We start from the raw sequence: 13698 nt of genomic DNA, 5'->3' as shown, positions 1-13698 counted from the left end.
CGTGACTGGTCAGCCCCTGTGCCTCGCAGCCCGGGCCCTTAGGTCTAAGCGGGCAGCAAGCTCGCGGTGGGGGCGCGGAGCGTGGGCGCGGCCGGGCGCCCCGGCGCCTGCTCAGGAAGGCTGGGCTTGGCGGCGCGCAGGTACCTCACACCCAAACCCGAATTCCAGCCGCCTGAGACGGCGGGCAGCGCGCGGCGCGGAGGAGGCCCCAGCTGTCCCAGGGCAGGAGTGCTTCCTTTCGTTTTCAAACAAATCTGGAATTTAAAAGTCAGGCAGAGAACTACCCGGGGTATAAAAATAGCCACCGGCCACAAAGTGTATGTCCAACTCCGGGCAGCGCCTGCCCAGCCTGGTGCCTTTGAAGAGGGGTCCAGGAGTGCGGGTTGATGAGGAGGCAAAGCGCGCGCCCCTCCTCGTTCCCGGTGGGCTCATGGGTCTCTCCGTGGGGGTAGGGCGCGAAAGTGGGGGGTGGACCGGGCGGAGCGTCCGGAAGAGGAAACCTTCCCCAGACGAGGAGCTCGTCCTCTGGCATTGGGGCTCAGCGCCACTCCCGGGCCTCAGTTTCCCCACGTGTCCGCAGCGGCGGGGTGCGAGGTATGGGTTCCGCGGCCGTCCCGCCCCACTCTGCGCCTGCCGGGCCCGGGCCGGGGTCCCCGCGCGGCCACCGCCCGGCCGCTTTGTGTGGCCGCGCAGACAATGGCCCGGCCGCTGGGCTCCCGGCCCGGCTCTCCGCCTCCTCCGGGCCCTGTGCGTGCGAGTGTGTGTGTGTGTGTGTGTGTGTGTGTGTGCGCGCGCGAGTGTGTGGCGGGCTCGGGGAGGGAGTTCAGCTCCCGCCCCCGCCCCGCTCCCTCCGGGCCCCGCCCCCTCCCACGCCGCCTCCTCGCGGCTCCCGGGAACCCCTGGCGGAGGCGAACTCGCAAGTTTGCAGGCCGCTCGCAACTCGGCGGCCGGGCGGGCGGCGATCGCGGGGCGGCGGCGGCGGCGGCGGCGGAGGGGGCGCGCTCCGGGCGGGGGCCGGGCGGGCGGGGCGCGGGCCGAGCGGTGGCGGCGGCGCTGCGCCGAGTCCGCGCCCGTCGCGGGCCCCCCGCCACCCCCCCGCCGGCGCCGCAGCGCCGCGGTCGGAGCGGGGCGCGGGCGCGCGGCGGCGGGGGCGCGGGCCGGCGCGCGCGGCGGCGGCGCGCAGACACAAGTAGTTTACATTGTTGGGCGACTTTTGCAACAACTCGCCGCGCCGCGGCCTCCGCGCGCCGCCGCAGCCACCGCCGCCGCCGGCTCCCCGCCGCCCGGGCCCGGGCCGGCCGCGCCGGGGGCCGCCGCGCCCGCCGCCCGCTGCCTGCGCCGCCGGCCGGCATGAGTTAGTCGCAGACATGGACACCAAACATTTCCTGCCGCTCGGTGAGTGCTCGCCGGGCTGGGCGGGGACGGGGCCAGGGGCCGGCGGGCGGGGGCCGGGGGCGGGTTGGCGGCGCGCGCGGGGGTCGCCGGCCCGGGTCCCGCTTGGACCCCTCGCCAACCTTCGCGAGAGTTCGGGCGCCAGGCCCGGAGGGGGTCGACCCGGGGCAACTTTTCGCGGGGCCCGGGCGGGGCTGGGCAGCCGGCGGGCGGCGGGGCTGGGGGGGCGGGTGGCAGGTTCGCCCGGGACGAGGAGGGGTCTCCCGGTCACCGGCGGCCGCCTGCGCCCTGGCGCCCAGCTGCAGCCGGGCCGCGCAGGAACCCGGCCGGAGCGGGAGGAGCAACTTCTGCGCTCCGCGGCTCCGGCCTCCCTGGCCTGGGGACCGGGACGGCGCGCTGGGCCCCGAGCGGCCTCTGCCCGTCGGGCTGCGGCTTCCAGCAGGCCGCTGGCCCTTGGGTGTGTGCCCGCCCAGGAAACAGACTGGGACCCTGTTATCCCCAAAGCAGCCCACGCCCGGGTGGGCAGGGTCCCCCGGGAGCTGTGTGAACAGAACGTCAGACCTAGGAAGACCCCGTCCCAGAAATGGGGCCCCTCGCTCTGGCACTCCCGGGTGTTCTCCCCGGTTGGCTCTCCATTTGTGAGCAGGACAGCGCAGAGGCGCAGAGGGTCACTTTCCCTCCTCCTCCTGCCATCCCGCCCGGTGGCTTCCTATCCCAGACTGCCCGCCAACTCCAGGCCCAGACCTACCGAGGAGGAGGAGAGGGCACGACTGGGGCTCCCACCCATTGCCCTCCCAAGGGTTTGGAAGCTAGTGAGAAGGGGGAGACTTTATAAATGAGCTCCGGGAAGGATATTAATTTGGTGGTGGGACGGCAGCCAGGCTGTCAGGCCGGGTGAAGGATTTGTGCTGAATGGAAATTGAAACAGCTGATTATGAATGAAACCCCGCCATCCTTAGCCCCTGCTGCCCACCCTCCCTACAGCCTGGGGTGCAGCTTGGCCACCCCAGGAGGTGCTCAGAAGCCAGTGTAGCTGCAGGGATGTTTAGTGAGATGGGACATCAAGGGGAGCCAGCATGGACCCAGCCCCTCCTGGATATGAAGGTGAGAGTCTGAGTACCCCTACTACTCACAGGCAGGTGTGCTGCTCCTTGACCGGGGCGCGGGGGGTGGGTCAGGTTTGTCAGACCTGACACTTACTCCCTGACTCTGTCATGATGGAGTGATGGGCTCGAGGCCTTGAATGAGCTCCAGGGCTCAGTCTCCAGGGGTGGGCACTCATGCCCATTTTGCAGATGAGAAAACTGGCTGGGAGAGGCTGAGCCCCCAGGATACAAAGTGGTGGATTTGGGATTATCACCCGCAGCTGGTGTTACTGCTGAGTGTGAGGCAGGAGGGAACGCTGCGCTGTCTGTGACTGAGTGCACTGTGGGGTGGGCTGGAGCTGCCTTTCCCCATTAAAGCTTTGCACTCACACATCTGCACACACGCATCCACACATGTAGAGCTAGGCTCTCCCAGACGATTCCTCTGGAACAAGAATGCTCAGCTCAGTGTCTGGCCCCTGGACATGGCAGGGGCCTGGCTGGTTGCACTTCAGCTGAGTACTGAGAACCGAACAGGTCCCTGTTTTTAATGCCCTGGGTGGGACAGGGATAGTCCACGGAGTTGGTGTATGTAGGGTGAGGGAGCAAGGGTGCCCAGTCCCCATGGTGACTTGCTGGAGTCCCTGTGAAGAGGAGAGGTCGTGCCTCTGAGCCACTGCCCCAGAGATCTCCCTGGGCACTCCCCTGCCACAAGGAAGCTGGGAGTCTTCTGTTCTCGAGCTCTCCCGACCAGCCCATGGCCTCCCAGGCAGCCCACGCCCCAGGGCTGAGCAGAGAGTCCTGGGCTCTGATTACATTTTATTTTTTTCTAAGCTTGTGACCAGCTCTGAAGTCCAGAGCAGTCGAAGGTCCATTTAAGCGGCTACTTGTCTAAGCCTTTTTGTCAACACAGCCTAATCCCTCCTGGGGGTGAGTGACGGAGGGCCTGGCTTGTCTTGGCCCGGCTGGCCGACCAGTCAGACCTGGAGCTGCTGGGGAGACTCGGCCACCCCTTACAGCTGCCCAGCCACTTTTGGGGTGTGGGGTAGAGAGGGCTTCCTCCTCCCTGCATTCACTGCCGCTGGGCTTGGTGGGCTGGGGGAGGATCCCGGTCAGTGCCCACCGAGCCACTCAATGAGGGCAGGGATGAGTCCAGCATCGAGATCTGGAAGGAAAGCAAGGCCGAGGGACTCGCCAGAGGCAGCCCCAGCCTCCTGGCCCTGCTGCCCAGGGCTGGCCGTGCTCCCACGCCTGCCGGGGAGAAGGCCCCGGCTGGCCTTATCCTGAATGGTGGGACTCAGGCGGAGTCCACGGAGTCCAAAGGTCTCAGACCACACCAGACCCGCTGGCAAAGCTGTAGGCCCACTGACCACTCTTGGAGTCGGGGCACTCAGGGACCTGGGTGAGCTTGCAGCCTGGGTGAGGGGCTTCTGGTGACATCAGAGCCCTTGGGACCCAAAATAGAGCACATTCTGGGGCCTCCCGAAATAACAGGGTCATGTGACTCTCAGGAGGCTGGACTTGGAGTCCCGCTCTGGCCTGACGAGGGCGTCTTTTAGCGTGGGCACTGCCCGATGGCGGGGTGTTTGTTTTGGTAAACTCTGGAGGGGCCCTGTTTGTTGACTGGGGAGGTGTCAGGGTGAGAAAAATGGCCCAGTCCCGTGGTGGCCCTGGCCTTGCTAGCCTGCATCCTTGCCTAGGGCTCACTGCTGGGCCTGGACCCGAGCACGCAGCTGTGACCCTCTGCCCAGATGTGGGTGGGATGAGCTGGGCTCTTAGGAAGGGCTGGTGGGGGGGCGGGTGCTCTGAGTCCCTTGGGGTGTGGGGTGCAGGTTGAGCCGGCAGCCCTGGTCACACGGGCAGCTGCTGTGACTGGCTCCCGGCTCTGCCAGCACCTGGTGGTTCTTCCAGCTGTGCCTGTCCTTCAGGGCCTGTGGGGGGCTCGCCTCCACCAGGAGGCCCCTCTGACTACCCTCTCTTGCCCCCTGGCCCATCTTCCCCGTAGCTGTGCGGGAGGTCTCTGTCCGTGAGCTTTGTTTTCTCCCCTGAGAAAGGGTGCCTGGAGGATTTGCTGTGGAATTACTGTGGGAACAGGGGGTACTCAGGGGTGTGCCCCTCTGCCCCTGGAGGCTGGTCATGCATGTGGGGAGGCTCTGGCATCAGGAGAGGGTGGGACAGACCTCAGCTGCATGGAAGATGGTGTGGGGGTGGGGTGAAAGCCTTAAACGTCCGCCCAGTGCCAGTGGAGGCTGCCTGGGGAGTTTCATTTCTTGGGTGACGTTTGGTTTTGCCATGGGTCAAATGTTTCAGGGCTGGGACCTCGAGTGGTGAGCAGTGCCTGTCCTCTGGAGAAGAGGGCACAGCTGTCCCAGCAGACACAGGACAGAGGCCCTCCCCAACCCCCAGCTGGCTCAGGGCTGGGGCACTGTCACTGGGACCTGGGCTTTGCAAGCCAAGACCTGCCCCTCCTTCTCTTCTCTGTCGGGCTTGAGTTTGTATTTTTTAGCTGGCTTTGGTGGCCGGGTCCTTGGGGTGGCCCGTTAACTGGTGTGTTTTCATGGGAATTAGCCATTTGCTGGGCCAGGGATGAGACTGGGGTCTGGGGCTACAAGGGTCTGGGGGGATGGCCTGTGGCTGTTGAGGGCTGGTGTCCATTTGGGGATCACCTTCCAGACGTTTGTCCTGAGATTCTTAAGCTGATCAGTTTCAGGGTGCTATGGTGTGGGTAGAGGGGTCACTCTCCTCCCCCTGCACCTTACCCACCTGCCTGTGTGTTTCCATTTTATAGGGTGCAGCTCCGTCTTTCATCCTTCCTTCCTCTCCTCTGACCCTCCGATTCAGGGCCCTTGTCACCTGCAGGATGGAGGTAATGGTGGTTTTGCAGGGATCCCAGGATCAGCACCTTCCCCGAAAGAGGTTCTGACAGGCGGTGTCCCATTGCTGGGCGGGTGGTCAGGCCACCTGGGATTGAGCCTTCTGTCCTCGCTGCCTGCCTGGTTCAGCTCTTTGGCCTCTTGGGGCCTTGGCTGTCCATCTGGAAAATGGACACACTCGTTGGCTCTTCCAGATGCTGGAGAAGGCAGCCTCGTGTGTCGTAGGCTGGCTGGGCGTTCGGGGAGTCCGTTTGTGGGTTGTGTCTGTTAGCCTGTGGCTAGGTCTTCTCTGTGCCTCCTGCTTGGGTTAGGGTGGGGCCAGGTTTCCAGCACTGGACCAGAGCAGGCCACGATGGTCGCTGGGGCTGTCAGGTGTGGAGGAACAGACTCAGGAATAGAGGACGTTGGGGACACTGAGGTAGCCCTTTCTGTGGGTATAGGCCTGCCACAGGAGAGCTCTCACTGCTGCTGGGTCCCTGGGACCAGCCCCTATGCCGCTGCAGGGACCCTCCTCAGAGGCCCAAGGAGGCAGGTGGAGCGAGGGACCACGGTTTGCACACTCACCCGAGCCTGGTGCGAGATGTTCTGAGCAGTTGTGCCCCAGTGCCTCACAGACAGGGAAATTGCGCCCTAGAGTTACAAAGCAATTGTCTGGCTCAGCAGCTGAATGAGCGTGAAATGGAGCAGAAAGCAGCTAAGGAAAATTGGCCCGGCCACCGTGGGGAGAGCGGGTGCGAACCGCGTGCAGGGCCTGGGTGTGTTCACGCTCACCGTCGCATACACGCGGAGTCACAGGCTCTCACCTGGCGCTGCTGGCCACTGGCCCATGTCCTGGCGTGCCCACGAGTGAGCCAGGCCTCATGGGGTCCCCCAAGGAGCACGGTGGTCCCTGCAGGATTTGTTCGCCTCCTTTTTTTCTAAATCTCGCCAGCTTGTCCAGTACTCACCCTGCCTCCATGAAGGTGCCGATGGCTGCAGCGGGCGCCTGCTGCCTGCCAGGGACTTTATTTTTGGGACCTTGTGGAGGTGTCACAGAGACAAGCCCACTTAGCGGATGGGGACACTGAACCCTGGGTGAGGTCTGTGGGTCAGCCTTTGTGTCCCGCAGTGGGGCCTGCTTTTTCTCAGGCACTTGACTAGCGGGGGCCACCTTGAGCTCCAGCTGGGAGGACCTGTCCCCAGAGTGGGGGCTGTGCTGCCCCAGGTCCTCCTGCCCCTCAGCATCCTCAGAGGCTGCTCACCGACCAGGCTGGGTCTGTGCCCCGTGCTGGTTCCCGGGAGCCTCATTGCTGGTCTTGGCCTTTGTGTTCTGTGGGGACCCTGGTGGAGGGCGGAGGTCTCACCTTGCCAGCCCTGTGCCCTGGGACTTGGCATCTCGGCCCATTGTGCTGGTTGAAGGCCCTCTCAGGAGTGGCGATCCCTTGATCCTCTCTCCAGGATTGTCCTTGGCTTGGGGTGGTGGCTGGGAGAAGTCCCCACTCCCAGCTGGAAAGCTGTCGTTGGGTGAGCAGCAGAGGCCCAGCCTGGAAGCTGTGGCTTGCCCACCTTCTCACGCCACCAGGGCAGCGCTGTCTGCAGCAAATTCCTAAGGGACCTGGGGGAGTGGACGGGGTGAGGTTGGACCCCCGGGTCCCAGGGTGGGGCAGGGGTGAGATTCTTTCTGAGGTCCTAACCCAGCACACGTGGCCCACCCCATGCATGCAGGCGTCGGCCCCAGCCTTCCCAGGGTGACCTGGCAGAGCCTTGACAGCCCTGGCTGGGGAAGCCGGGACTGCTGGTGGGCTTTTCCACACGTGGCTTAGGGAGCGCCCCCTGGGTGCTGGCCTGGTCCTGCTGCCTGTGGAGGAGGGGTGGGGGAGGGGTGCCCAGCAGTAGGGACAGCAAGGTCTGGCCTGGAGTGGGTGAAGGGGGTGAGGACGCAAGGGTGGGGTTGCAGGGCTGGAGCCAGGAGGGGGTTCACGTTGGAGGTGAGGCTGGGTAGGGCCTGTATGCCGGGCGCAGGTGCATTGGTGCCTGGAGGCCAGGGGATCCCAGCATGGTGCTCCTGGCTGGAATGAGGCCTCCAGCGTTGTGCACAGGGTGGCTTGGCCACAGCCAGGCGAGACCTGGAAGGCGGAGGTGACTCTCCAGGTGGCTCACTGGTTTCAGGTGGGCCTTGGGGCTCCTATGAATGGCCTTGCACCCTTGCCCTGGCTGGGCTCCTCAGCGTGGCAGCCTGGGAGGGGGGTGGAGGATTCCTAGCGTCTTCCTAGGGGCGTAGGCCAGGTCCCTGGGCTGGCCTGGGGGTTGTCTTTCCTGGGCATGGGTATGGGTGAGGCACCTTTGCCCTGGCCCTGGCTCCGCCTCCCCTCCCCAGGCACTGGATGAAGTGTGGGGCAGGCTGTCCAGGGGAAGCAGAGCAGCCAGGCCTCTTGTGGCCGGGTCAGGGATGCTGAGACTGTGGAGGGGACCAGACTTTGGGGCTGGGGAGTGAGACATTGAGGGGTCCTTGAGGGGATCAGGGTCTCTGTGTGAGGAGTTGCCATGGGGTCTGCCCTGCGCAGCCCACATCTGTCTTTGATGATTGGCTTCAGCTCCGTCGCCTCTTCCAGGTGCTGCCTGCTGGGGCAAGGGACCCCGGGAAGCCCTTGGTCACAGACCTACCTCTGGGGTGACCCAGAGGCCGTGCCTGGCCTCCCTGCACCTCTATTGGCCGTCTAAGCCATAGTAGTGTCCAGCTGGGCCTCGGTTTCCCCAGCTGTACCTGGGGCCAGGGCTGGGGGTGATGGGTGTCGGCCCAGGCTGCTGCCATGTGTGCGGGGTCTGGAGCCTCCGGCGCTGAGGGGAGGGGAGAGTGAGTTGGGCCCGGGCCAGGCCGTGTGTAAATCCTCCAGCCGCCATGGATAAACCCTCGGAGTTCAAAGACAACCCCGGGTGCGGCCGCCGGCTGTAATGAGGTTACTGATTCAACAGGCTTCCTGGTGTTGCAGCCCAGAGTGCAGTGAGGCTGGGAAGCCCTGGGGAGGGATCTAAGTATCCTGTAATTGACCAATTTAGCTTAAGTGTCCACACTGGCCCTAGGCAGAGGTCAGGCAGTGACAGCACAGGTGGCTGGAGTCGCTGGGGTGGGCTCCCAACAGCTGCTGTGTTCCAGCCCCTCTGAATCGGCCGCCCTTGGGCCTGGGCTGCCCTGTGCCTCTGCCGGGACTCCCTCTGCCTGCTCTGCCCTCTCCGCCTGTGCAGGCTCAGCCTGCCTCCGCAGCCAGAGCCCACCTGCCGTCCTTGGTACCCCGCAGTCCCCTTAGTGTGCACGGTATAGGGCTTGGAGTGGGGCTGCAGCTTTGAACTTGTTGCCCAGAGCCTGCATTCAGCTCCCGCTGGCAAGCCTGCTGGGTCTGTGCCTGACTGTTGCCCAGTTTTCTCCCGCCCAAGGGCCGTGGGGTGATCCCACGCCTGTGTTTGGCGTTGAGGCCGCTGCTGGTGCAGGTGCCTGGCAGGTGGGAGCTCTCCACGTGCCAGCCACCCATCCAACCTCCTCTTTTTTCCCAGGCTTCCTGAGGGCAGGGCCCTTCTGAGGTGTGGGCACCCCTGCAGCACCCAGTACAGGTGTGCTGGAAGGGCTCGCTTGACTTAGAGAGTGGAATCAAAAGCACCTCTCCTCCTGCCTGTCAGCAGTGGCTTCAGCACCTGTGCTTGGGGAGGATGTGCCTGGTGCATTGGAGAGAGGCTGGCTGGCCACATCCAGCTCCTGGTTTCCCGTCAACCCAGGTGTGGTGTCCAGAGGACCACCTTGGTGACCGTTTGCTCCTCAGAAATAGGACTGGGCATTGGGCAGCAGTGTCAGTGACTGCCGCAGTGATAGGACGGGCTGTGGCGGTGGTGGTGTGTGCCCAGCCGTCCCTCGAACTCAGCTTTCTGCATGGTGGGGCTGCTCTCTGACCAGGCTGCTGTGTAGCCCCAGGCAGGTCCCTTCCCCTCCCTGGACTTCAGTTTCTCTGGGAGTCCTCTGGCTGTCAAAGCCTCTGCCTTGCCTTCCCGTCACCCTGCCTTTGTTCTGATGTGCTGTTGGCCATTGGTCAGGGTGGCACACTGGGGACCAGCTCCCTGGAAAATGGCTCTATGCCCTCCCCAGCTGAGGGGACAGGACCTGGGCTGGGGTAGGGTCTGGGTTGCTTGGGGTCCAGGACGCCATGGGCTCTGAGCCAGCCAGGGTGGGTCTGGGTCTGGATGTGTACTGGGCATATTGTGGTGAAGCACTTTTGGGATGTGAAGCTTACAATGGGGAAATGGTGGCCTAGGGGCATGGCAGAGCAGAGGCAGTAGGGGCCACTGATGAGTGGCGTCAGTCTCCATGACGGTTATCACTCAAGGCCAGGCTAGTCCTTCTCTCTTTGGGCACTGACCTCCCTTGCCTGGAACCTTCTATGGCACCACATTGTCCCCAGCATGGAGGCCAGGCCTCCACCTGGTGTCACGTGGCTCCGTAGTTTCTCACCCCTCATTAGGCACCTGTCACTGATTTTCTCATGTCTAAAACTAGACATGAGAGGTAGGCTGCCCCATGCGATGAGTGAGCGCCCCTCTGAGTCACAGGCTGCATGGCCCTAGGCTAGCAAATTCCCCTCACTGGGCCTCAGTTGTCTCACCCATAAACTGCCTGGGGGAGGTCAGGGAGGCTTCACAGAGGAGGTGATGTAGTTGGGCTTTGAGGGATGAGTAGGAGTTTGTTGGGTGGGAGTGGGGAAGGAATCAAGGCAGAGAGAGCGGGTGGACTCTCTCCAGGGGGATCTGGTTCCAGCCAAGGGTACAGGGAAGGGATGCCTGTGCGGGCATGAGTGGGGGGCTTCCCTGGAGGGGTTCTGAAGGAGCTCACTGTGTGACCAGACTCCTCTGGCCTGCCCCTTGCTGGCTGGCTTCCAGCTCTGTGCTGGTGCGGACCCCTGTGAGCACGGGGCTATGGTCAGCTGGCCTGGGACTAATTAACCTTGTGAGCAGCTCAGGCTGGGGGTGGGCCTCACTGCGGCCTGGCCGCCCCCAGCTGGCTTGATGGCCCCTCTCCTTCCTGCCCAGGTCTGGAGTGTGACTCCCACTGGTGCCCTTGTGTGGTACCCCAACTGCGGGCTCCGGTTCCTGGGGTGTGTCTGCCGCTGGGAGGAGCGGCCGGGGCTCTTCCCCACCACCTATTCCTGTACCCTTTGGTCTGTCCCTGTAGTGTCCTGTGGTCTTGCCTCGGTCCCTGCCTCTCCCTGTGGGCAGCTTAGGCACCATTTGCCTGGAGCCCCCTGTGTGAGTGCCAGGCTGTTGGATGGCTTCTCGCCCTCTCCCCACCCAGAGGAAAGAGAAAAGCTCTGACCGTGAGCAGAGTCCACGGGAGGCGGTGAATCTGTCCCTTCCCCACCCCTTCGTGGACTTTCTGCCCAGGATCAAGGTTGAGGTTTAGGGCAGGGAGGCGGGGACATCGTCAGCAGGTCACTCTGGGTACAGACAGTGATGAGGCGGGCCTGGCGGACAGCACCGCCTGCACCGTCCCGGGCCGGTGGAGGGGTGAGGACTGGAAGGGCAGCGGGGCCTTCCTTTTCCCTCCCCTCAGTCTCCTGGGCACAAGATCAGAGCCACCCGCCCTTGTATCCTGTGTGACCCAGCTTCTCCCGAGGCTGGGATCCCAGGGGGCGCCACCCCTTAGCGGCAGCGTAAGAGCTGGTCTCCAGGCCCCTGCAGACAGTGGACCTGGGCATTCTCACAGCCTGCGTCTTCTCTGCCACATGGACTTTGTGGACTTTGTGACTTGGAACACATTCCTTCCTCCCTCTTGGTGTTGATTTCCTCGTTTGGAAAATGGAAGGAAGGGTGCCAGGCAGAGTCCACGGCGGGAAGTGTGCCTTTGTACCCTGTGGCCGGCCGGAGCCTTGGTGGACGTCACCGAATGGGCGCTGCTTCTCTTCCCGTGGGGCCCTCAGACCTCAGAGTCTTTTTTAACACAGGGCTGGCTCCAGGCACCCCCTCTCATGGCTTGGAGCTGGCTCTAGGTCTCCGTGGCTGCTGAGCCCACGCACGGTGCCAGGTGCCGTGTAAGCCTTGTGAAGTTTGTGGCACGAATCCATGCGGTCAGCCGACTGATCCCCTCCACCCTCAGGTTCAGAAATGTGACGGGGGAGCCCGTTCCTTGCAAAGTTGATTTCTCAAATCATGACTTGAATTCCCCTCCTTCTGGAGGCCGGTCCAGTTTCCAGGGAAGGGAAGTCCTGCTGTGTGTCTGGCTCGGTGTTGGTTTCTGGGGTGGGAGTAGATGGGAGGGTCTGGGACTGTCCTTGAGGACTCCTTGGGCCAGCTGGAATCCCTGGGGGCCCTGGGTGGAAGCTGAGGCTGAGGCTGAGGCTCAGGGCTGGTTGGGGGGGCCCTGCCTGTGGCGAGGCCCCATCATCGCTCAGTGTGTTTGAGATGTGGCTGCCGCCGGCTGCTGAACAGAGGCTGAGAGTCCTTGAACTCAGATTCCTACATTGAGAGAGGGAGGGGTGCTCAGCCCCAAATGCCTGGCCTTCTTGGGGACCTGGCTCCTTCCTCCGCTGGTAAGTACGTCTTGTTGACACTTGTAGTAGTGTGGGGGTCAAGGCCAGCCATGAGGGAAGAAGTAGCATGCCTCCCACCTGCCTGCTGTCTGTCCGTCCGTTCATCTGTCTGTCCGTCCGTCCACCCGCATCCATCAGGCTCCTCCTGGCCACCAGCAAGGCTCAGTAGAGCCAGGCTTAGCCCTGAAGTGGGCGGTAGTGGTCCCTGGGGTCAGGTGGCCTGGGATGGACCCCAGTGCTGCCACTTGATGGTGTATGGCCTTGGACCAGATGTTTTAACTCTCTTTGGGCCTCAGTTGTCTTACCTGTAAAATATCCCTGACCCTAGTCTGGGGTGGAGATAGTGTGAGCATGGTGGTAGGAGGAGGTACTGGAGGCAGAAGGGACATGGAGGAGGCATTAGTGGCTCACCCTGGCATGCAGAGAGTTGGGGCTTTTGAACCGGGTCATGAAGGATGCGTAGGAGTTGGCCTGGGAGAAGCCAGTGTCTCATCCTCAACACCTGTGTCTTCGCTTTGCGTCATCAAAGGCTTCCAGGGCAGAGCTCGCTGACTCTGCCTTCCCTTGCATCAGACAGCAGTGCACCTCCCCCCAGGGGGTCGCCCAGAGACTCTTGGGTGTCCTTGGAGCAGACGTAGAATGCAAAACTTGAACCTCTCCAAAAAGAAACGAGACAGACGGGTTTCGTTCGGTTCAGGTGGCCGCGTGCCAGCCCTGAGCGGTGGCAGGGGAGAGATGGGTCACTGCGTCACCAGTGCTCACGGAGGGCCCCTCTGTCCAGAGCCGCTCTGAGGATGTGACAGGCAGGTCCTTGCTCTCATGGGCTGCCAGGCCAGCGGGGGAGATAGGCGGTCAGCGGCAGCCACGGACGACGTAGGCTCAGGAAGGGCATGGAGGGAAACACTGGGCAGTGACCACAGGGAGGGACGGAGGTGTCAGGAGTCCTGACAGAAGATAGGTACGTGGTTATGCTGCGCTGTCCCGGGGCCTCCCTGGGCCTCCCTCCGGCTGGCAGAATGGGCAGGTGTGTGGGGGCACAGCCATCGCCAGGCATTTGACCCCTGCTGGCTCATTCCTGGCTCCCTGTGGCTGCTGTTGGACGTGGTTTCTGAAGCACAAATGCCAGCCGTGGTGCTGGAAGGGCCTTCTCATGTCAGGGGCCCCCTGGCTGCAGGACACAAGCCACTTCTGGTCCCAGATTGACGGGCCTCCAGCCCAAGTGGCGTCTGGGTCCCTCTGACCTGGGCTGGCATCCCCCAGGCCATGGGGTCACAGGAGGGGTCACTGCCACTCTTGCTGGCTGGGAGAGGCGTGTACCCGCGTGCGTCTGGCCACAGTCAGTGGCCAGGACCTGCCTGCCTGTGGACAGTTAGGCCTCCTGCCTAGGAAGCAGTGATGCTTGCCGGCTGCTGGTGGGGGTAGGGGAGGGGCTGGCTGCCGGAGCCCACGCAGCCTGGATGTGGCTGATAAGCTGCGAACTCGTTATCGGAGGGGGCAGCTGGTGCCCCTCACCCCGCAGCCAGCACCCCAGCCTGGCCCTGGGGCCAGACCCCTGCATCCTGCCCAGCCCTGCGGGTGAGGCTGGGGGAGCGAGCAGGTCTCTGTTGGTACTTAGAAATCTCCAGGGTTCACCAGAGCCCAGAGATCCTCCCTCCAGGACTCTGGAGACGGCCCCCGTGCTGCCCTTTATGCTGACCCCTCTGCCCTCCCTCAGGTCTGCCTGGCCGCCTTTCTGAGAACAAGAAGCCGATTGTTGTCACCACTGCTGTCTGCCTTCTGCTATGGATGCCTTGCTTGGCACTG

General features: G+C 63.6%; 1 protein-coding gene across 1 annotated transcript in view; it reads left to right on the top strand.

Moving 5' to 3' along the window:
- Positions 1 to 1083: 1083 nt before the first annotated feature.
- Positions 1084 to 13698, top strand: part of RXRA (retinoid X receptor alpha) — a 119778-nt gene continuing 107163 nt past the window's right edge. The window contains exon 1 of the mRNA XM_033238620.1: positions 1084 to 1395. Coding sequence (XP_033094511.1) covers positions 1368 to 1395 — 28 coding nt within the window. The 5' untranslated portion in view covers positions 1084 to 1367. The remainder of the gene's footprint in view (positions 1396 to 13698) is intronic.

Source organism: Trachypithecus francoisi, unplaced genomic scaffold (genome assembly GCF_009764315.1).
Source record: "Trachypithecus francoisi isolate TF-2019V2 unplaced genomic scaffold, Tfra_2.0 Lachesis_group16, whole genome shotgun sequence".
NCBI classification, from domain to species: Eukaryota; Metazoa; Chordata; class Mammalia; order Primates; family Cercopithecidae; genus Trachypithecus; species Trachypithecus francoisi.
The sequence above is the reverse complement of the archived record's forward strand: the minus strand, read 5'-3'. Positions and strand labels throughout refer to the sequence as shown.